General features: G+C 41.9%; 2 protein-coding genes across 3 annotated transcripts in view; both read left to right on the forward strand.

The window, feature by feature from the left end:
* LOC110487944 (endoplasmic reticulum membrane sensor NFE2L1) overlaps positions 1 to 8876 on the forward strand; it is a 28902-nt gene extending 20026 nt beyond the window's left edge. Inside the window, exons 4-5 of the mRNA XM_021559863.3 lie at positions 3458 to 3938; positions 6205 to 8876. Coding sequence (XP_021415538.3) covers positions 3458 to 3938; positions 6205 to 6986 — 1263 coding nt within the window. The 3' untranslated portion in view covers positions 6987 to 8876. The remainder of the gene's footprint in view (positions 1 to 3457; positions 3939 to 6204) is intronic.
* Positions 8877 to 10758: 1882 nt separating this feature from the next.
* LOC110487945 (chromobox protein homolog 3) lies at positions 10759 to 20287 on the forward strand. 2 transcript variants are annotated; one of them, XM_021559866.3, is made up of 5 exons: positions 10759 to 11543; positions 18435 to 18583; positions 18833 to 19001; positions 19136 to 19230; positions 19530 to 20287. In XM_021559866.3, exons 2-5 carry the CDS (start codon positions 18441 to 18443, stop codon positions 19654 to 19656), a joined length of 534 nt encoding a protein of 177 aa, XP_021415541.1. In that variant the 5' UTR covers positions 10759 to 11543; positions 18435 to 18440; the 3' UTR covers positions 19657 to 20287. The 2 variants fall into 2 exon arrangements, with proteins under 2 accessions (XP_021415541.1, XP_021415540.2); XM_021559865.3 differs by having other exon boundaries at positions 11393 to 11543; positions 18405 to 18583.
* Positions 20288 to 21349: the final 1062 nt, after the last annotated feature.

The following is a 21349-nucleotide window of genomic DNA, read 5'->3' on the forward strand; positions in this document are numbered from 1 at the left end:
CAAGTCATTTTTCCAACAGTTGTTTACAGACAGATTATTTCACTTATCATTCACTGTATCACAATTCCAGTGGGTCAGAAGTTTACATACACTAAGTTGACTGTGCCTTTAAACAGCTTGAAAATTCCAGAAAATGATGTCATGGCTTTAGAAGCTTCTGCCACTTTATATAATGTTTTCATACCTTAAATTACTCATCTCATATATATATATATTATTTGCTTATATATATTTGCTTATTTGAGCTGTTCTTGCCATAATATGGACTTGGTCTTTTACCAAATAGGGCTATCTTCTGTATACCACCACTACCTTGTCACAACACAACGGATTGGCCCAAACACATAAGGAAAGAAATTCCACAAATGAACTTTTATGTGCAATGCTGTCATCAAGGCAAAGGGAGGCTACTTTGAAGAATCTCTTTTGATTTCTTTAACGCTATTTGGTTACTACATAATTCCATATGCGTTATTTCATAGTTTTGATGTCTTCACTATTTCTCTATGTCAAAAATAGTCAAAATAAAGAAAAACCCTTGATTTAGTAGGTGTGTTCAGACTTGTGATTGGTACTGTATATAAACTCAGGAAGTATATATATTTCCTGAGTTGTTTTTTGTATCTCCTAGAAATAGGACAGATAATTCAACCTTGTTTCTGTTTGCCGTGTGTGTTATTCTATTTGTTTCTATGGGCTTTGGTCACACCATTACTACTATCTTAAAACAATTCCAGATGTCATATTAGCACCCCCCCAACGTCTTAGACTCTAAGGAATTAAGCACAATCCATACAGAAAAAAAAAAAATTATCCACTCCAACTATAAAAATATTGGCAGATATGTTATCGGTTAATATTCCACTCTAAAATCGGAATAGGTATCGGATCCAAAAAATATGGGTCGGGCTCTAGACGAGATTGCACGTTGAGGGCCCCTCAGACCCTCCTTTCCACATTTCCGCCAGTGGTTCTAATTCAGCCCACGTTGGAGGGGGTGTGCAGCTAGGGCTTACCATTGAGTCTTGTGGCTCCCCATTGGTCCAGGCAGCCTTGGTTCGTGGAGATCATTCGCCTTTTAGGCGGGGATCTGTGGAAACTCCTGTTGTCCTTGGCACACAGGCAGGTTCGGCAATCGAGGCCAGAGATTTGGTTTCCCATTGGTTTGGCCCCTGAGAGGGCTGATCTGATGGTTAGAGGTTTACCTCTAAAAGTTATTTCTACCATTGTCTGCAAGGGCTGTATGTGTAGAAGTGGAAAGCGTTTGAGCTCTGGTCCCAATATAAAGGACTTTTCCGTGCTCTGTGAGGGACATACTTATGTTCCTACAGGAGCTTTTCAAGCATTCTCCACTTAGACCGCTGCGCCATTCGGGAGCCCAAGGTACTGCATCTCAGTGCAAGAGGTGTCACTGCGGTCCCTGGTTCGCATCCAGGCTGCATCACATCCGGCTGTGATTGGGAGTCCCATAAGGCGGCACACAATTGGACCAGCGTTGGCCCGGGTAGGCAGTCATTGTAAATAAGATTTTTTTCTTAACTGACTTGTCTAGTTAAAGGTTCAAATGAAAATAAAAAATGTAATGTAAAAGCGGTCTCAGCGTGTCATGTGGGAATTGACGGAACCACAGCAGGGGCTCATCCCCTGGTGGTGCATTTTGTGAAAGGTGTACGTCATCTTAGACAGGACTCTAAACCTTGGCACTGGTTTTGGAGGCACTGTGTGAGGCCCCCTTTTGGAGGCTCTGGAGTCAGTGGATCACCATACACTTTTGGGAGGTTTTATTGCTTGGATGTTACTGCTCCCTGTATATAGTCACTGCTCTCAATATTAACACTATTACTACTGTTCCCTAAAGGAGGGAAACAAGGTACAACACCTATTTGTCTCCGTACCGCCTGTTCCTGGGCACGGTGAAGAGCGGTATTAAATCGAAGGAATGATTCCGAACCTCATGCTTATCACCTGTGGAAGGCCGGGCCTCCAGCGAGGTCTGATTTTATTGGCCTTGTCAGGTGGATCTACAATCCCTTTAACTGAAGTCGTGAGACTCCCCCATAGTATGTTGTACCTAATTTTCCTCCTTCAGGGAACTGTAGTTATAGTCATTACTGTTTCATACCCCAAATATGTTAGGTATTACCTAGGAGTTGCCTTGATTTACCTGGGTGATAGATGGTGTGATTTACCTGGGAGATAGATAGTGTGATTTACCTGGAAGATAGATGGTGTGATTTACCTGGGCGATAGATGGTGTGATTTACCTGGGAGATAGATGGTGTGATTTACCTGGGAGATAAATGGTGTGATTTACCTGGGAGATGGATGGTGTGATTTACCTGGGAGATAGATGGTGTGATTTACCTGGGAGATAGATGGTGTGATTTACCTGGGAGATAGATGGTGTGATTTACCTGGGAGATAGATGGTGTGATTTACCTGGGAGATAGATGGTGTGATTTACCTGGGAGATAGATGGTGTGATTTACCTGGGAGATAGATGGTGTGATTTACCTGGGAGATAGATGGTGTGATTTACCTGGGAGATAAATGCTGTGACTTACCTGGGAGATAAATGCTGTGATTTACCTGGGAGATAGATGGTGTGATTTACCTGGGAGATAGATGGTGTGATTTACCTGGGAGATAAATGCTGTGATTTACCTGGGAGATAGATGGTGTGATTTACCTGGGAGATAGATGGTGTGATTTACCTGGGAGATAGATGGTGTGATTTACCTGGGAGATAGATGGTGTGATTTACCTGGGAGATAGATGGTGTGATTTACCTGGGAGATAGATGGTGTGATTTACCTGGGAGATAGATGGTGTGATTTACCTGGGAGATAGATGGTGTGATTTACCTGGGAGATAGATGGTGTGATTTACCTGGGAGATAGATGGTGTGATTTACCTGGGAGATAGATGGTGTGATTTACCTGGGAGATAGATGGTGTGATTTACCTGGGAGATAGATGGTGTGATTTACCTGGGAGATAGATGGTGTGATTTACCTGGGAGATAGATGGTGTGATTTACCTGGGAGATAGATGGTGTGATTTACCTGGGAGATAGATGGTGTGATTTACCTGGGAGATAGATGGTGTGATTTACCTGGGAGATAGATGGTGTGATTTACCTGGGAGATAGATGGTGTGATTTACCTGGGAGATAGATGGTGTGATTTACCTGGGAGATAGATGGTGTGATTTACCTGGAAGATAGATGGTGTGATTTACCTGGGAGATAGATGGTGTGATTTACCTGGGAGATAGATGGTGTGATTTACCTGGGAGATAGATGGTGTGATTTACCTGGGAGATAGATGCTGTGATTTACCTGGGAGATAAATGCTGTGACTTACCTGTGTAATACTGTGTTCTGCTCTTTGTATTTCAGGCCCGTCAGGGTGTGTATGTCTGTGCTTTTTATAATATGTGTGTGTTGTGTTATCCAGGATTTAGACCCACTGGTTCCTCAGCAGCTGTCTGACCTCGACGCCGACATCTCCAGCGCCATCAGCCAGGACGTCAGTCTCCGTGACGCCATGGTAACAGGTTCCACCTACGATATGATCCCACCAAGGGGTGGAGTCAGGACCCTGGTCGCCCGGCAACCAAGAGGGCCCCTTTTCCAACTAGAGTCCACAAACTCCTCTGACTCGTCACCAGGGACGACCACGGGGCTGGCCGCACTACCGTTTACCACGGTGGTCAACGGAACGAGTAACGGGACGTTGTCCCATGGTGCACTAGGTGGCTGTCTGGATGAGGCAGTGTTCGACCAGATCAACCTACTGGGGCTGGAGGGCTGCCTGGACAATATGGATGCCCAGCTGCTGGGGAATCCACAGGGCATCGACCCTCGGGTCCTGGAGGACCTTGACTCAGACTCCGGCCTCTCTCTGGAGAGCAGCTCTCGAGGCCCGACCTCCCCAGGTGAGTTGGAAGACTTCTGGAGCTGCTTTAGAAAGGTGCAATGTTCAGAAGGGACATGATGATCCTCTGATTTGCAAGAGAAGGAGTCTCCTCAACCTTAGCCTATAGATTACACACATACATTACCAGTCAAAAGTTTGGACTCATACCAGGGTTTTTCTTTATTTTGACTATTTTCTACATTGTAGAATAATAGTGTAGAAATCAAAACTGTGAAATAACACATGTGGAATCATGTAGTAACCAAAAAAAGTGTTAAACAAATTCAAATATATTTTAGATTCTTCAAAGTAGCCACCCTTTACCTTGATGACAGCTTTGCGTATTCTAGGCATTTTCTCAACCAGCTTCATGAGGTAGTCACCTGGAATGCATTTCGATTAACAGGTGTGCCTTGTTCAAAGTTAATTTGTGGAATTTCTTTCCTCAATGCGTTTGAGCCAATCAGTTGTGTTGTGACAAGGTAGAGGTGGTATACAGAAGATGGCCCTATTTGGTAAAAGACCATATTAGTATAATAATTAGTATAATAATAAGTCCATATAAGTCCATATAAGTCCATATTATGGCGAGAACAGCTCAAATAAGCAAAGAGAAATTACAGTCCGTCATTAATTTAAGAAATGAAGGTCAGTCAATCTGGAAAATTTCAAGAACTGAAAGTTTCTTCAAGTGCAGTTGCAAAATCATTCATGCGCTATGATGAAACTGGCTCTCATGAGGACCGCCACAGGAAATGAAGACCCTGAGTTACCTCTGATGCAGAGGATAAGTTCATTAGAGTTACCAGCCTCAGAAATTGCAGCCAAAAATAAATGCTTCAGAGTTCAAGTAACAAACATCTCAACATAAACTGTTCAGAGGAGACTGCGTGAATCAGGCCTTCATGGTCGAAATGCTGCAAAGAAACCACTACTAAAGGACACAATAAGAAAAAGAGACTTGCTTGGGCCAAGAAACACGAGCAATGGACACTTGTCCTTTTGGTCTGAGTCCAAATTTGAGATTTTTGGTTCCAACCGCCGTGTTTTTGTGAGACGCAGAATAGCTGAACAGATGATGGCTCCCGAGTGGCGCAGCGGTCTAAGGCGGTGCATCTCAGTACTAGAGGTACTACAGACCCTGGTTCGATTCCAGGCTGTATCACAACTGGCCGTGATTGGCAGTCCCATAGGACGGCACACAATGGGCCCAGCATCATCAGGTTTAGGGTTTGGCCGGGGTAAGCCGCCATTGTAAATAAGAATTTGTTCTTAACTGACTTGCCTAGTTAAATAAAGATTCAATAAAAAATCTTTGCATGTGTAGTTCCCACTGTGAAGCATGGAGGATGAGGTGTGGGGGTGCTTTGCTGGTGGCGCTGTTGCTGATTTATTTAGAATTCAAGGCACACTTAACTAGCATGGCTACCACAGTATTCTACAGTGATACGCCATCCCATCTGGTTTGCACTTAGTCCCACTAACATTTGTTTTTCAACAGGACAATGACCCAAACATGCCTCCTGGCAGTCTATGGGATATTTGCCCAATATGTGAGAGATGGAGTACTGTATAACATGACCTGGCCTCCAAAATCACCCTACCTTAACCAAATTGAGATGGTTTGGGATGAGTTGGACCGCAGACTGAAGGAAAAGCAGCCAACAAGTGCTCAGCATATGTGGGAACTCCTTCCAAGACTGTTGGAAAAATATTCCAGATGGAGCTGGATGAGAGAATGCCAAGCGTGTGAAAAACTGCTATCAAGGCGAAGGGTGGCTACTTTTAAGAAACTCAAATATGTTTTGTTTAAAAGGATCCATACTTTTTTTTTTCTTCAATTTTCGCCTAAAATGACACCCAAATCTAACTGCCTGTAGCTCAGGACCTGAAGCAAGGATATGCGTATTCTTGATACCATTTGAAAGGAAAAGCAGCCAACAAGTGTTCCGCATATGTGGGTACTCCTTCAAGACTGTTGGAAGAGCTAGTTGAGAGAATGCCAAGGGTGTGCAAAGCTGTCATCAAGGCAAATGGTAGCCACATTGAAGAATGTCATATTTTGATTTGTTTTGCACTTTTTTTGGTTACTACATGATTCCTTATGTGTTATTTCGTAGTTTGTCTTCACTATTATTCTACAATGTAGAAAATAGTGTCAACTTTTGACTGGTACTGTATATCTGCAGCATTCTAAACATTGCACACTTCTGAATAGCTAATTGAGCATACTACATCTCCATTCTAAAGTAGCTTACATATTCCTATGTACATTTGACCCCCAGGTGCGTCGGAGGTGTCGTCAGCGTCTTCCAGTTCGTTCTGTGAGGACGAGGGCGGAGCTACGGGCTACAGCAGCGAGGCGGACTCCCTCCCCTCCAAGGACATTGCCGACTACGACACAACATGGTCACCTGTGGACCTCAGTGAGAGTGTGTGGCACGACCACAGCTACTCCACTCCAGCCTTCTCCCACCCATCAGCCACCACATTCCCACACAAAACCATCAAACAGGAGCCTTTCAGCGACGAAGACGATGACCGGGAGGATTACGAAGATCGAGAGCTTAGCCGCGACGAACTCCGCGCCCGGGCGTTACAAGTCCCGCTCTCGGCAACGGAGATCGTCAGCATGCCTGTGGAGGAATTCCTGGAACTGCTGGAGGGGCGTGGCCTATCTGCAGCCCAGGTCACCCTCCTGAGGGATATCCGGAGGCGAGGGAAGAACAAGCTGGCGGCACAAAACTGCCGTAAGCGCAAGCTGGATGCCATCACAGGGCTCCAGGAGGAGGTGGAGAGGCTGCAGGCCCAGAGGAACCGGCTGCTCAGGGAGAGGCAGCACACGGCCAAGGCTCTGGGAGCTGCAGGCCATCGCATGGAGCACCTCTCCAGGGATGTCCTTTCCAGGCTGAGGGACGACTCCGGAAGACCCCTGACCCCAGAGAGATACACCCTGCAGTGTGGGGCCAATGGGAGGGTCGTGGTGCAGCAGATCAGGCGACCTGGTGTTGCCTCGACGACGGCTGGAGTTAAAACGAACAAGAGGAAGAAGGAGAAGAAGCCTTGATGCTGGGACTTGAAGTTTTAAGGATGTGCTATTGTTTTCTCTGAACTTATGGGCCAGATTCTGGTCATGTGACTGTGTTTCCGGATCTGTCTCTTCCTTCTTGTCTGGACTCTCCGACCTTGGGAGCCTAAAAGGACAGAAACGCAGAAAAAATGTAAACCCAAAAACGTGCATGTAAATACAAATTGTTACAACGTGTGAATGATGGAGATTTTTTTTCTGGAAAAAGTAACGTAGCTCAAACACTGGACTCTAATGGTTTCTTGCTATATAAATGAAAGGGTTTTATCATTTTAAAGCATTTCTTACAAGGAGAATTGTAATATTTCCAACTAAAATAAATTGTAGGCTAGTTAAAAAGAAAGGGAATTTCAATGATATAGCTTAAAGGCTTAATCCAGACCTTTTTTTCATATCAAATAATTTCTGCGTGACAATGAAGTACCTTACTGTAATAGTTTTCCATTAAAATGCTGGCAAGAATTTTGCTTGGACTGTCTGGGTGTGGTCTGGGGGGGGGGGGGGGGGGATACTGTTATTGGCAGAGCGGTTTGGAACTCAATTTGTTGGTCTATTAACTAATTTAACACCTGGTGATATAAAACCTGCTGATGTAGAAGGTCCTGTGTAGATTTTCAACCAGCATCTATGAGAAAATAACACTGATCACATTTTTTCACCCTTTTTATAGTGTTGTTTCATCAGCTGTTGTACAATATGATACACAACACAGAAAAAACAGAATGTTGACTGCACTGGGCCTTTAACCTCAACTGGAAATTGATAGTAGTTTTTTGGCATCTATTGATAAAGATTTCTAACGTTCTGAGAAGTTCTAAAGACCAATGTTCCTCCATAGATCCTACTTCTGGAGTTTTAAGTTGAAATTCTTTCAAAACTGAATCTAACTGGTGATATGTTAGACATGTCATTTGAAATCTGACATTTTTGAGACATTACATTTAAAAATAAAAAAGTGATGCATAGATGTACATATTGCTTTATGTATGATCACTTTGTATACGTTTTTATTCCATTTGTATTTTTAAGCACTGTATGCTTCCTCCCTCTGATATTTTGAAACAGGGCTTTGAGTTTGATGGTTTTCATTCTACCTCACAACTACAATGGATTTATATGGATGGTTTGGGCTGATTTTGGGAGGCCATTTTTTTTTTTTATTCCATGGGGAGAGGGGTTGTTGGTGAACACAAGTGCACTCAAGTCACTGCAAATGCTTCACTGTAGGTCAAGGTTGGTGATACAACTGACCTAACCCTCCTTAACTTCTTGAAACAATGCTGTCCCACTGTTGTGTTCCGAAGTAAAGTGTGCTTGAATGTGTGTGTGTGTGTATGTATTATTTGAGAAATGCTCACAGAGATTGAAGAAAATGTGTACTGAGAGATAAAACCAGAAAAAAGTATACTGTGCAGAGTTATACAAGAAAGTCGGAGGTAGGCTGTAAATGACCTACATCAAGCAAGTGAAACCGTGGTCTTTATTTCAATAAATATTGAACATTTTCTTTACGTCTCAGAAGTTAGTTTTGCCTTGGACAAAACCAATCTGATTCCCAGGTTGAACAGATCTTTTAATTTTCACATTTTATTTTTTATTTTTTGGCACTTTTAGTTTTGTGTGTTTTCTGATTGCCATGTGTGTTCGAGTAAATGAGGCTGAATTCATTTTTACAAATCCATTAAAGTTTTTTTTCTTGTTTTTATATATAAACATGGCTTTGCTCGACTGCGATTGATTTGTGTTAAAGCTGTACAGGGCAGGATGTTAAACTGAGTTATGTGGCTTATCTCCTTTTTCTAAGAGCACTAATGATGTTCTTGGTGATATGGTTCTTTCCTAAGAAAAACAATTAAATGTTTAACAAAACTAAGTTGTCTGTCTTTGGTCTGAACACTTCTATGTGGAATCCTATCGACAGCATGTTTAGCCCACCTCAAGACTCACTCTCAATATACACACATGCTACTCTACTGGAGCAGGGCCTGGTTTCATGGTTCTATTGAAGAACGTATCCTTAAAGGAAAACTGCACCCAAAAACTATCTTTTGGTATTTGGTTCATTACTCCAATGCTGACATAGTCCCAAAATGTTTTGCTTGTCAGCAATCAAGTTTAAAAGATATGTCACTTTCAAAATACAGAAATCATCTCTGTATGATACATTTTGCATGATATGATGGAAAATGCATCATACAGGGATGATTTTGAAAGTTACAAACACTACATGACAAAGTATGTGGACAATTGCTCGTCGAACGGTCTCATTCCAAAATCATGGGCAATCATGGGGACCCCTTTACCACTTTAACAGCCTCCTCTCTTCTGGGAATGCTTTCCAGTAGATGTTGGAACATTGATTCCACTCAGCCACGAGCATTCGTGAGGTTGGGCACTGATGTTAGGTGATTAGGCCTGGCTCACAGTCAGTGTTTCAATTCCTCCCAAAGGTGTTCAATGGGATTGAGGTCAGGGCTCTGTGCAGGCCAGTCAAGTTCTTCCACACAGATCTCGACAAACCACTTCTGTACAGACCTCGCTTTGTGCACGGGGGCATTTTCATGCTGAAACAAGAAAGGGCCTTACCAAGACTGTTGCCACAAAGTTGGAAGCAGAATCGTCTAGAATGTCATTGTATGCTGTTGCGTTAAGATTTCCCTTCACTGGAACTAAGGGGCCTAGCCCTAACCTTATAAAACAGCCCCAGACCATTATTCCTCATCCACTAAACTTTACAGTTGGCACTTCCATATTGGCAGGTAGCGTTCTTCTGGCATCCGCCAAACCCAGATTCGTCCGTCAGACTGCCAGATGGTGAAAAGTGATTTATCACTCCACAGAACGCGTTTCACTGCTCCAGAGTCCAATGGCGGTGAGCTTTACACCACTCCAGTCTACGCGTGACATTGCGCTTGGTGGTTTTAGGCTTGTGTGCGGCTGCTCGGCCCTGGAAACCCATGAAACTTCCAACTAACATTTATTGTGCTGACGTTGCTTCCAGAGGCAGTTTGGAACTCGGTAGTGAGTTTTGCAACCGAGGACAGACCATTTTTACACGCTTTGCGCTTCAGCACTTGGCGGTCCCATTCTGTGAGCTTGTGTGGCCTACTCTTTTTAATTTAACCTTATTTAACTAGGGAAGTCAGTTAAGAACAAATCCTTTTTTTACAATGACGGCCTACCCCGGCCAAACCCAGCCCGGACGACTCTGGGCCAATTGTGCGCCTCCCTATGGGACTCCCGATCACGGTTGGTTGTGATACAGCCTGGAATCGAACCAGGGTCTGTAGTGACGCCTCTAGCACTGAGATGCAGTGCCTTAGATCGCTGCACCACTCTGGAAATTTGACGAACTGACTTGTTGGAAAGATGGTATCCAATGACGGTGCCACATTGAGTCACTGAGCTCTTCCGTAAGGCCATTCTACTGCCAAATGTTTGTCTACGGCGATTTCATGGCTGAATGCTTGATTTTATACACCTGTCAGCAACGGTGTGGCTGAAAGAGCCGAATCCACTCATTTGAAAGGGTGTCCACATACTTTTGTGTATATATACATTTCAATCAGAAAGTATTTAGTTCCCTTCCCTTTTTCCACATTTTGTTATGTTACAGCCTTATTTTAAAATTGAGTAAAAATAATTAATGAAATCCATCTACACACACCCCATAATGACAAGGCGAAAAACAGGTTTTTAGAAAAAAAAAAAAACTTAAGTATAAGTATTCATACCCTTTGCTATGAGACTTGATATTGAGCTCAGGTGTATCCTGTTTCCATTGATCATCCTTGAGATGTTTCTTCAATTTGATTAGGGTATTGTGTGTATGACTAAATATTATTTTTATTTACTCGATTTACTAAATTTCCGAAATATTTTTTTTTAAATGTATATATTTAACTAGTAAGGCTGTATTGTAACAAAATGTGGAAAAGATAAAGGGGTCTGAATACTTTCCGAATGCACTGTAGTGTAGTTTGAAAACTTGATTTCTGACAAGTAAAACGTTTTGGGACTATGTCAACAATGGAGTAATGAAATAAATACCAAAACTCCAAATTAGTTTTTTTAAGATGCTTTTGGGAAACCAGGTACAGAACAAATTGTATTGTTGTGAAATTGTTAGATATTACTTGTTAGATATTACTGCACCGTTGGAGCTAGAAACCCAAGCATTTCGCCACACAATAACATCTGCTAAACATGTGTATGTGATTAATAACATTTGATTGATTTAGATTATTTGACTTAAAGGTAAAACGATTACGTTGTATCGCATTACGTTTCCCGAGGGTGCATTTTACATACTGTGGATTTAAAGCTCCTTTCTGGGGTTTGGATTCATCCATGAACATTTATTTTGAAACCACATAAGGAAGTTTAGTTACCCTTGCGGCACCCGTAGAAAAGGGAGGTTTATTTTTGGCGCGCGCGCAACAGCAAGTTATATTCTGCACCGCACGCGTTTAAGGACGAAGCCGCTTGTTCTTTTTCCGTCGTACATTCTGCATCAGCTTTTTCTTGATTTTCAAGGTGAGTCCCTCAAGATCCAACGTCAAATTATTATGTAAATTATAGGCTGTACACTTACAATTGATGTGACGCATATGTGTAGTCTTTATTTTTGCTTTAGCGCACGGTCATGCTAGCCACCAGTAGCCAACCTGCTACAGTTTAGCTAGCTACACTGACAAAGTGATTCCATTGTGTTTGCTAGGAAGCTTATGTAACTTGTTAGCTAGCTGCCATTTTAGGAAAGGAAGGTCTAATTCTCACTGACCAATCAACCAGGTAACTTAGTGTAACTTTATTCACGTTGCAGGTTTTGGGCCTTGCAATCACAATTTGTCCGGCCTTTGTTAACCTAACGTCTGATAAGCCCCTGGAAGCTTGTAGGGAACATAGTTAAATTCCACTTAACTAGCAATCTACCACAACTGGATAACAAACGTTTATTTAGCTAGCTAATGTTGGCACACTACCTAGTTGGCTAAGCTCCCGCCGGTTGTTTCGTATCAAATCAAATTTGGTCACATGCGCTAGTGTCGAATTACGGTGAAATTCTTGCTTACGAGCCCTTCCCTACAATGCAAAATCGGAATGGTAACACGAGGAATAAAATACAATGTATTACTGTATATACAGGGGTACCATATCAATGTGCAGAGGTACTAGGTTTTTGTGTGTGTGTGTGTAGGCATGGTAAAGTGACTAGGCATCTGGATAGATCGTAATGAGTAAAATTAAGAGTTTAGACAATCGCTACAATATGGCTTAGAAAGTAACGTTTATTTTCTAGTGAAAGTTAGTTTAACATCCATATTAAATTGAGTAGCTACTTAACTTTGCTAGCAAAATCAACACAGGCATTAGACTAGGCCTGTAAAAATGGCTTTGGGGGAGGGGGGGTTCAACGGATTGTGCATAACGTTAACTTCTGTGCGCTTGAACGTCTATAATTTCATATAGCTAGCAAGCGATAATAAAATTACAACCTATGTGCCCTTTGTTTAGCTAATAGTTAGTTAGTTTGTTAGCGAGAATATTGGTGAAGTGCAAGGCGCACGAGCTCTGTGATTCCCTCCACTTTCAGCATTTTGATCGAACGATCTAAAGTTGCTTGGCAACTACCGACTTGAAGAGACCGTGTTCAAAGCTCAATAAGGAGGATAACAGAACGATGGGAAATGCAATATTTGGGACAGAGGTATCACTACTTTTAGTAACTGTCCAGTGTTTCCAGATTTCTATGAAATATTACCAGTAATTATTTGCTGTACAAGTGAAGACGTTTTTTCCTCCAAAATATGGTAATTACGTAACCATGTTAAAAAGCAGCTTTTCTGTGTTGGAATGGTTTGTGAGTACCCCATGGTGTGGACCTGTACTGGTCATTTAAAATATTAATGTAAGTGCACAGCTTATTGGACATCCTCTGGGGAAATGGCAAACATTTTTTAAACGTTTTAGGTCGTTTTTCTCCAATTTATTCAAGTTTGGTTGGGGGGAGGGTCAATGTAGGCCAGTAAAAGTTTGGGCACCTACTCAAGGGTTCTTAATTTATACTATGTTCTATATTGTAGAATAATAGTGAAGACGTCAACTAAGAAATTACACATACGGAAACATGTAACAAAGTGTTAAACAAATAAATATAGTTGAGATTATGTAGCCACCCTTTGGTCTTGACCGCTTTGCACAGCCTTGGAATTCTCTCAACCAGCTTTAAAGAAACGTGTTAATCCCACCACAGTGTCCGATTTCAAAAAGGCTTTACTGCGAAAGCACACCATATGATTGTTAGGTCAGCACCTAGTCACAGAAAAACACAGCCATTTTCCCAGCCAAAGACAGGAGTCACAAAAAGCAGAAATAGAGAGAATTAATCACCAACCTTTGATCTTCAGATGACACTCATAGGACTTCATGTTACACTATGTATGTTTTGTTCGTTAAAGTTCATATTTGTATCCAAAAGTCTGTTTACATTGGCGTGTTAAGTAATGTTTTGCTACCAAAACATCCAGTGATTTTGCAGAGAGCCACATCAATTTAAAGAAATACGCACCATAAATGTTGATACAAGTGTGATACATGGAATTAAAGCTATACTTCAATGCAACCGCCGTGCCAGATTTCAAAAAAGCTTTACGGGAAAAGCACACCATGCAATAATCTGAGTACAGCGCTCAGCCACCAAAACAAGCCATACAGATACGCGCCATGTTGTGGAGTCAACAGAAGTCAGAAATAGCATTATAAATATTCACTTACCTTTGCTCTTCATCAGAATGCACTCCCAGGAATCCCAGTCCTGCAATAAATGTTTGTTTTGTTCGATAGTCCATTTTATGTCCAAATACCTCCCTTTTGTTTGTGTGTTTAGTTCACAAATCCAAGTTCATGAGGTGCGAGCACTACGTCCAGACAAAGTCAAAAAAGTTCCGTTACAGTTCGTAGAAACATGTCAAACGATGTATAGAATCAATCTTTAGGATGTTTTTAACATCAATAATGTTTAAACCGGACAATTCCTTTGGCAATGCAATGGAATGGAATAAAATATAAAACATGCATTACCTTTGACGAGCTTCTTTGTTGGCACTCCAATATGTCCCATAAACATCACAATTGTTCCTTTTTTTTCTCGATTAATTCCGTCCATGTATACCCAAAATGTCCATTTATAAAGCACGTTTGATCCGGAAAAAAACAGCTTTCCAAAACACAACGTCACTACAAAACATTTCAAAAGTTGCCTATAAACTTTACCAAAATATTTCAAACTACTTTTGTAATACAACTTTAGGTATTTTTAAACGTTAATAATTGATCAAATTGTAGATGGGGCAATCTGTATTCAATAGAGCAAGTAAACAAACCATGCACCTTTTTTCATTTTGTGTAACTCTCAACAGTGTAACGTTGTTCCAGGATGTGCTTCTTCGTTGCACCAATGATTAACTTCAACCAAATTCCAAAGACTGGTGACATCCCGTGGAAGTCGTAGGAACTGTGAAATGGTCGCTATCGAATATCCCTTGGCAAAGACAACTGAGGGAACGGTCAGAGGCACACAAAAAAAATAAATCTGAACAGTTATTCCTCGGGGTTTTGCCTGCTACATAAGTTCTGTTCTAGTCACAGACATGATTGAAACCGTTTTAGAAACTTCAGTGTTTTCTATCCACACCTACTAATCATATGCATATAATATATTCCTGGCATAAGTAGCAGGAAGTTGAAATTGTGCACGCTATTTATCCAAAAGTGAAAATGCTGCCCCCTATCCCTAATTAACCTCTAGTGACTCCCAAACCCGCATGCGGGAGCGTAATCATCGCCTGAAACTAATTAGCATAACGCAGCGGACATAAATATCCCTAGAAAATATTCTCAGGCTTTCGCTTGAAACATCAGTTCTGTTATACTCACAGACAATATCTTTACAGTTTTGGAAACGTTAGTGTTTTCTATTGAAAGCTGTCAATTATATGCATATTCTAGCATATTTTCCTGACAAAATATCCCGTTTAAATGAAAATACTGCCCCTAGAGTCGCAACAGGTTAATGCAACCGCTGTGTCAGATTTCAAAAAAAGTTTACGGAAAGAGCAACCCATGCAATAATCTGAGACGGAGCTCAGAACAGTGGCCAAATTAGCCGCCATGTTGGAGTCAACAGAAACCAGAAAAGACATGATAAATGTTTCTTTACCTCTGAACTTCATCAGAATGCAGTCCTAGGAATCCCAGGTCCACAATAAATGCTTGATTTTTTTCGAAAATCTTGGCTACTTTGGTTAGCACGTTTGGTAAACAATTCCAAAGTCAAAGCGCGTCCACTATGTGACAGTGTCCAAAAGTTCCATAACAGTCAGAAACATGTCAAACGATGTACTGAATCAATCTTTAGAATGTTGTTTACATATCTTGAATAACATTCCAACAGGAGAATTAGAATGACTTCAAATGAGCAGTGGAACGCAGGTGCTTCCCCTGTGGACGCGCATAGTGAATGCATGGTCAACTCGTGGCAGTGGTGATGTTCCTGTGTCATTTGACACCCCCCTCACATTAGTCATCAGACAAAGTTCTATTGACTGTTGACATCTAGTGGAAGGCGTAGGAAGTGAAAACTCATCCATATCTTGCTGTGATTTCAATGAGAGCTTGGTTGAAAATCTGCCACCCCCAGAAAAAATACAAACAGGAAGTGAAATTTCTCAGGGTTTTGCCTGCAATATGAGTTCTGTTATACTCACAGACATCATTCAAACAGTTTTAGAAACTTCAGTGTTTTCTATCCAATACTAATAGTATGCATATATTAGCAACTGAGACTGAGGAGCTGGCTGTTTACAATGGTTACCTTTTCATCAAAGCTACTCAATACTGCCCCTACAGCCATAAAAAGTTAAGTTCCTTGCTCAGAACATATGAAACCTGGTGGTTCCTTTTAACATGAGTCTTCAATATTCCCTGGTAAGAAGTTTTAGGTTGAGGTTATTATAGGAATTAAAGGACTATTTCTCTATACCATTTGTATTTCATATACCTTTGACTATTGGATGTTCTTATAGGCACTTTAGTATTGTGAGTGTAAGAGTATAGCTTCCGTCCCTTTCTTCGCCACTACCTGGGCTCGAACCAGGAACACATCGACAGCCACCCTCGAAGCATCGTTACCCATCGCTCCACAAAAGCCACGGCCCTTGCAGAGCAAGGGGAACAAACTACTCCAAGTCTCAGAGCGAGTGAAGTTTGAAACGCTATTAGCACGCACCCTGCTAACTAGCTAGCCTTTTCACATCGGTTACACCAGCCTAATCCCGAGAGTTGATAGCCTTGAAGTCATAAACAGCGCAATGCTTGAAGCATTCTGAAGAGCTGCTGGGAAACGCACGAAAGTGCTGTTTGAATGAATGTTTACGAGCCTGCTGCTGCCTACCACCGCTGTCAGACTGCTATATCTAATCAGACTTAATTATAACACGCAGAAATACGAGCCATAGGTCATTTAATATGGTCAAATACGGTAACTATCATTTCGAAAATAAAACGTTTATTCTTTCTGTGAAATTACAAAACTGTTCTGTATTTTATCCAACGGGTGGCATTCATAAGTCTAGATATTCCTGTTACATTGCACAACCTTCAATGTTATGTCATAATTACGTAAAATTCTGGCAAATTAGTTCCCAACGAGCCACAATTTCCCTAGTTTAATATTGCCTGCTAACATGAATTTCTTAAATAAATATGCATGTTTAAAAATATATACTTCTGTGTATTGATTTTAAGGCGTTGATGATGGTTATGGTTAGGTACATTCGTGCAACGATTATGCTTTTTTTCGCAAATGCGCTTGTTAAATCACCCGTTTGGCGAATTAGGCTATGATTCAATGATAAATGAACAGGCAATGCAGGACAAGCTAGATAACTACACATGGTTGATGACATTACTAGTTAAACTAGTGATTATGGTAAGATTGATTTTTTTTTTTTATAAGATGAGTTTAATGCTAGCTAGCACCTTACCTTGGCTCCTTGCCTCACTCGCATAACAGGTAGTCAGTCTGCCACGCAGTCTCCTCGTGGAGTGCAATGTAATCGGCCATGATCAGTGTCAAATGTTGATTCCCGATTGTTATGAATAATTAATCGGTTGACCTCTAATACAAAGAGCCCTATTTGGTTGAAGACCAAGTCCATATTATGGAAAGAACTGCTAAAATAAGCAAAGAAACAGAGTTGTAAAGAAAAAGCCTAAATAAATAACGCGGGACAGAGGAACTCTGCCTAGAAGGCCAGCATCCCGCAGTCACCTCTGCACTGTTGATGTTGAGACTGGTATCTTGCGGGTACTATTTAATGAAGCTGCCAGTTGAGGACTTGTGGGGCGTCTGTTTCTTAAACTAGACACTAATGTACTTGTCCTCTTGCTCAGTTGTGCACCGGGGCCTCCCACTCCTTTCTATTCTGGTTTGAGCCCGTATGCACTGTTCTGTGAAGGGTGTAGTGCACTGCGTTGTATGAGATCTTCAAATTCTTGCATTGAATAGCCTTAATTTCTCAGAACAAGAATAGACTGACGAGTTTCAGAAGAAAGAATTTTGTTTCTGGCCATTTTGAGCCTGTAATCGAACCCACAAATGCTGATGCTCCAGATACTCAACGAGTGAAGGACAGTTTTATTGCTTATTTAATCAGAACAGTTTTCAGATGCGCTAACATAATTGCAAAGGGGTTTTCTAATGATCAATTAGCCTTTTTAAAATTATTAACTTGGGTTAGGTAACACATGCCATTGGAACACAGGAGTGATGGTTGCTGACAATGGGCCTCTGTACGCCTATGTAGATATTCCATTAAAAAATCTGCCGTTTCCAGCTACAATAGTCATTTACAACATTAACAGTGTCTATACTGTATTTCTGATTAATCTTTTTTTAATTGACCAAAAATGAAATTTCTTTCATAAACAGGGACATTTCTAAGTGCCCCAACTTTTGAACGTAGTGCCCCCCCCCCCCCCCCCCCCCAGTTTTAACTTAGAGGTTTTCACTGGCCAGTTTGTGCGTACAGCAAACTACAAGTGTTTTAATTATTGTATTGATATTCTGGACCAGGGTGTCCCAAACTCAGTCCTGGGGGTGGGCCCTGAGTGCACATTTTGGTTTTTGCCCCAACACTACACAGCTGACTAAAATCAAAGCTTGAATGAGTTGGTTATTTGAATCATCTGTGTAGTGCTAGAGGGTAAAACAAAGCATGCATGGGGATGGACGGGGGGTTGAGTTTAGGAAACCCTGTTCTGGACAATAACCTGTGTAAACATTGTGTCAGGTGGTCTCATGTTATTAAAACCCAAATTCGTCTCTTTAAAAAGATGAAAACCTCCTCCCCTCTTGTTTCGCAGCCTAACATGGGTAAAAAGCAGAATGGCAAAGGCAAGAAGGAGGTGCTGGAGGCAGAGCCGCCGGAGGAGTATGTTGTGGAGAAGGTGATGGACCAGCGCATCGTCAATGGGAAGGTGGAATTTTTCCTCAAGTGGAAAGGATTTACAGAGTGAGTGCACAGTTCCGGGGACCCAGGTCTGGAAGTGCTTCCCTGATATGGGGTCATGCTTGTCTGTGGCATGCTTATCTTGCAGAACCTAGCTTGTTTAAATAATCTGAGTTGTGAATTTTAGTTACAGGTATAGCTCACTTGAAAAATTTTAATAGTCTGCTGCATTTCTAGAGCACGTGTTACTCTTCTTACCAGCATGCTGATGGTCATTTGTAAAAATATCCACTAACTACTCTTTCCTTTCAGAGCGGATAACACTTGGGAGCCAGAGGATAACCTGGACTGTCCCGAGCTGATCTCGGCCTTCCTGGAAGCCCAGAAGAACGTGGTAGAAAAGCCCGACTCCAACAAGAGGAAGTCCTCAACAGATGAGCCAGAGACGGAGGAAAACAAAGCCAAGAAGAAGAAGGATGTGGTGAGTGTTTAAAATCATTGTAGGGTGGTGTTGTCAGCTAGTCTGTGTGCAATGGTTATTGTATCAGTATGTTCTGATTTGCCAGATGGGTTGCATGGAAGCTGTAGTTTATTTCTGTACTGTGTGTGTTTCAGAGTGACAAGCCACGGGGCTTTGCCAGGAGCCTGGACCCAGAGAGGATCATCGGTGCAACTGACAGTAGTGGAGAACTTATGTTCTTGATGAAGTGGTGAGTCTCAAATTGTAAAACATAACCTCCTAGCTTGTGCTGTTCCTCTTTAATATAAACCCCTTTTCAGTGTTGCACAGCCCAAGCCATTCCTCGTGTAATTAATCTTCCCTGTTTATATGATATTGATATGATATTCACCTCCTAAAATAACTGCCTTTGGGAACTTCACAGTCTATTTTTATCATGTGCACCTGAACTTCATTATGCTGAATAGTGCTACTAGCTGAATAGGTCAACCTTATTATTCGGCTCAGTAGCCACTAGTAAACACCAACCACTGTCCCTTGGCTCTTCAGGAAAGACTCGGACGAGGCAGACCTTGTCCCGGCCCGGGAGGCCAACACTCGCTGCCCTCAGGTGGTCATCTCCTTCTACGAGGAGAGGCTGACCTGGCACTCCTGTCCTGAGGATGAGGCGCAGTAGCACCCCTTCCTTGCCCAGATGATGTCCCCTGTGGGCCCCCCTGACCTTGACCTCCATCCTGTCCCTGATCCTGTCTCTCAGGACTGTTCTGTCTCTTCTCTCGCCCCTCTGTATTTTTTTTGACTTTTACAATATGTTTAGCCATAGTGTTTAGTGCAGAGCAGTCAGGTGAAAGCTTGTGCTTTGGTACATATTTTAGTGATAGGACAACATTGTTTACTGGGAAAGAGACTGAGGAGGATGTGGAGAAATGGGTAGGATGTGGAAATAAGGGGATGGGTGATTTGTCTCTTTTCATGGACCTATTCCTCATCCAAAACTGTCAGGGACTAGTTCCTCAGTCGATATATAGTTTGAAAATTAACACCGTGGATCATATGAAATCTTGATTTATTTCTCCCCCACCCATATAATCATTTGTCAGACATGTATTTTCAAGGTGGTGCATGGCTGTTCTGTTCACTGTCTAGCCCCCTTTCCCCTCATCTCCCTCCCATGAAACTAGTCCTCCTCCCCCCCCGTGGTTGCATACTTGAATCCCTTGAACAGTGTCTTTTGCTGTATATTCACTTTGTAAATATTTTTTTCAAGAAGCTGTTCAATAAAGGTTTATATGCTTCATTTTACCACCCCCTCTGCCTGGGCTGAGTTTTGTTACAAAGCAATGACCTAACACTAGTGTAGTTGTAACTGTTATGGCTCATGACTAGTAACCATAGACTACAACTCTGCCAGAAGATAATTGTTCTGAGGTTAAAGTTTTGTCAATATCCCGGATTTCCATTCTGATTCTGGAGAAGTTTTTGAAATCGGTGTAGATCAGCAATAGAGGTTTCCAGAGGGAAGACAGGAGGCTGGTTTTTACATACCCTTAGGTTGGAGTCAAACTCTCCACTAAAATTCACAATTCCAGTGGGTCAGAAGTTTACATACACTAAGTTGACTGCCTTTAAACAGCTTGGAAAGTTCCAGAAAATGATGTCATGGCTTTAGAAGCTTCCGATAGGCTAATTAACATTGAGTCAATTGGAGGTGTACCTGTGGCAGTATTGAGGCCTACCTTCAAACTCAGTGCCCCTTTGCTTGACATGGGGAAAACCAAAAGAAATCAGCGAAAGACCTCGGGGGGGGGGGGGGGGGAATGTAGACCACAAGTCTGGTTCATTCTTGGGAGCAATTTCCAGATGCCTGAAGGTACCACGTGTACTACTGTTTGTACAGATGAACAAGTATAAACATGGGACAACGCAGCTGTCATACTGCTCCAGAAGGAGATGCCTTCTGTGTGCTAGAGATGAATGTACTTTGGTGTGACAAGTACAAATCAATCCTAGAACGACAGCAAAGGACCTGAAGATGCTGGAGGAAACAGGTACAAAAGTATCTACAGTGCCTTGCGAAAGTATTCAGCCCCCTTGAACTTTGCAACCTTTTGCCACATTTCAGGCTTCAAACATAAAGATATAACTATTTTTTTGTGAAGAATCAACAAGTGGGACACAATCATGAAGTGGAACAACATTTATTCTATATTTCAAACTTTTTTAACAACTGGGCGTGCAAAATTATTCAGCCCCCTTAAGTTAATACTTTGTAGCGCCACCTTTTGCTGCGATTACAGCTGTAAGTCGCTTGGGGTATGTCTCTATCAGTTTTGCACATCGAGAGATTTTTTTCCCATTCCTCCTTGCAA

This window comes from Oncorhynchus mykiss, chromosome 30, assembly GCF_057628025.1.
Source record: "Oncorhynchus mykiss isolate SJ-2025 chromosome 30, ASM5762802v1, whole genome shotgun sequence".
Taxonomy (NCBI): Eukaryota; Metazoa; Chordata; class Actinopteri; order Salmoniformes; family Salmonidae; genus Oncorhynchus; species Oncorhynchus mykiss.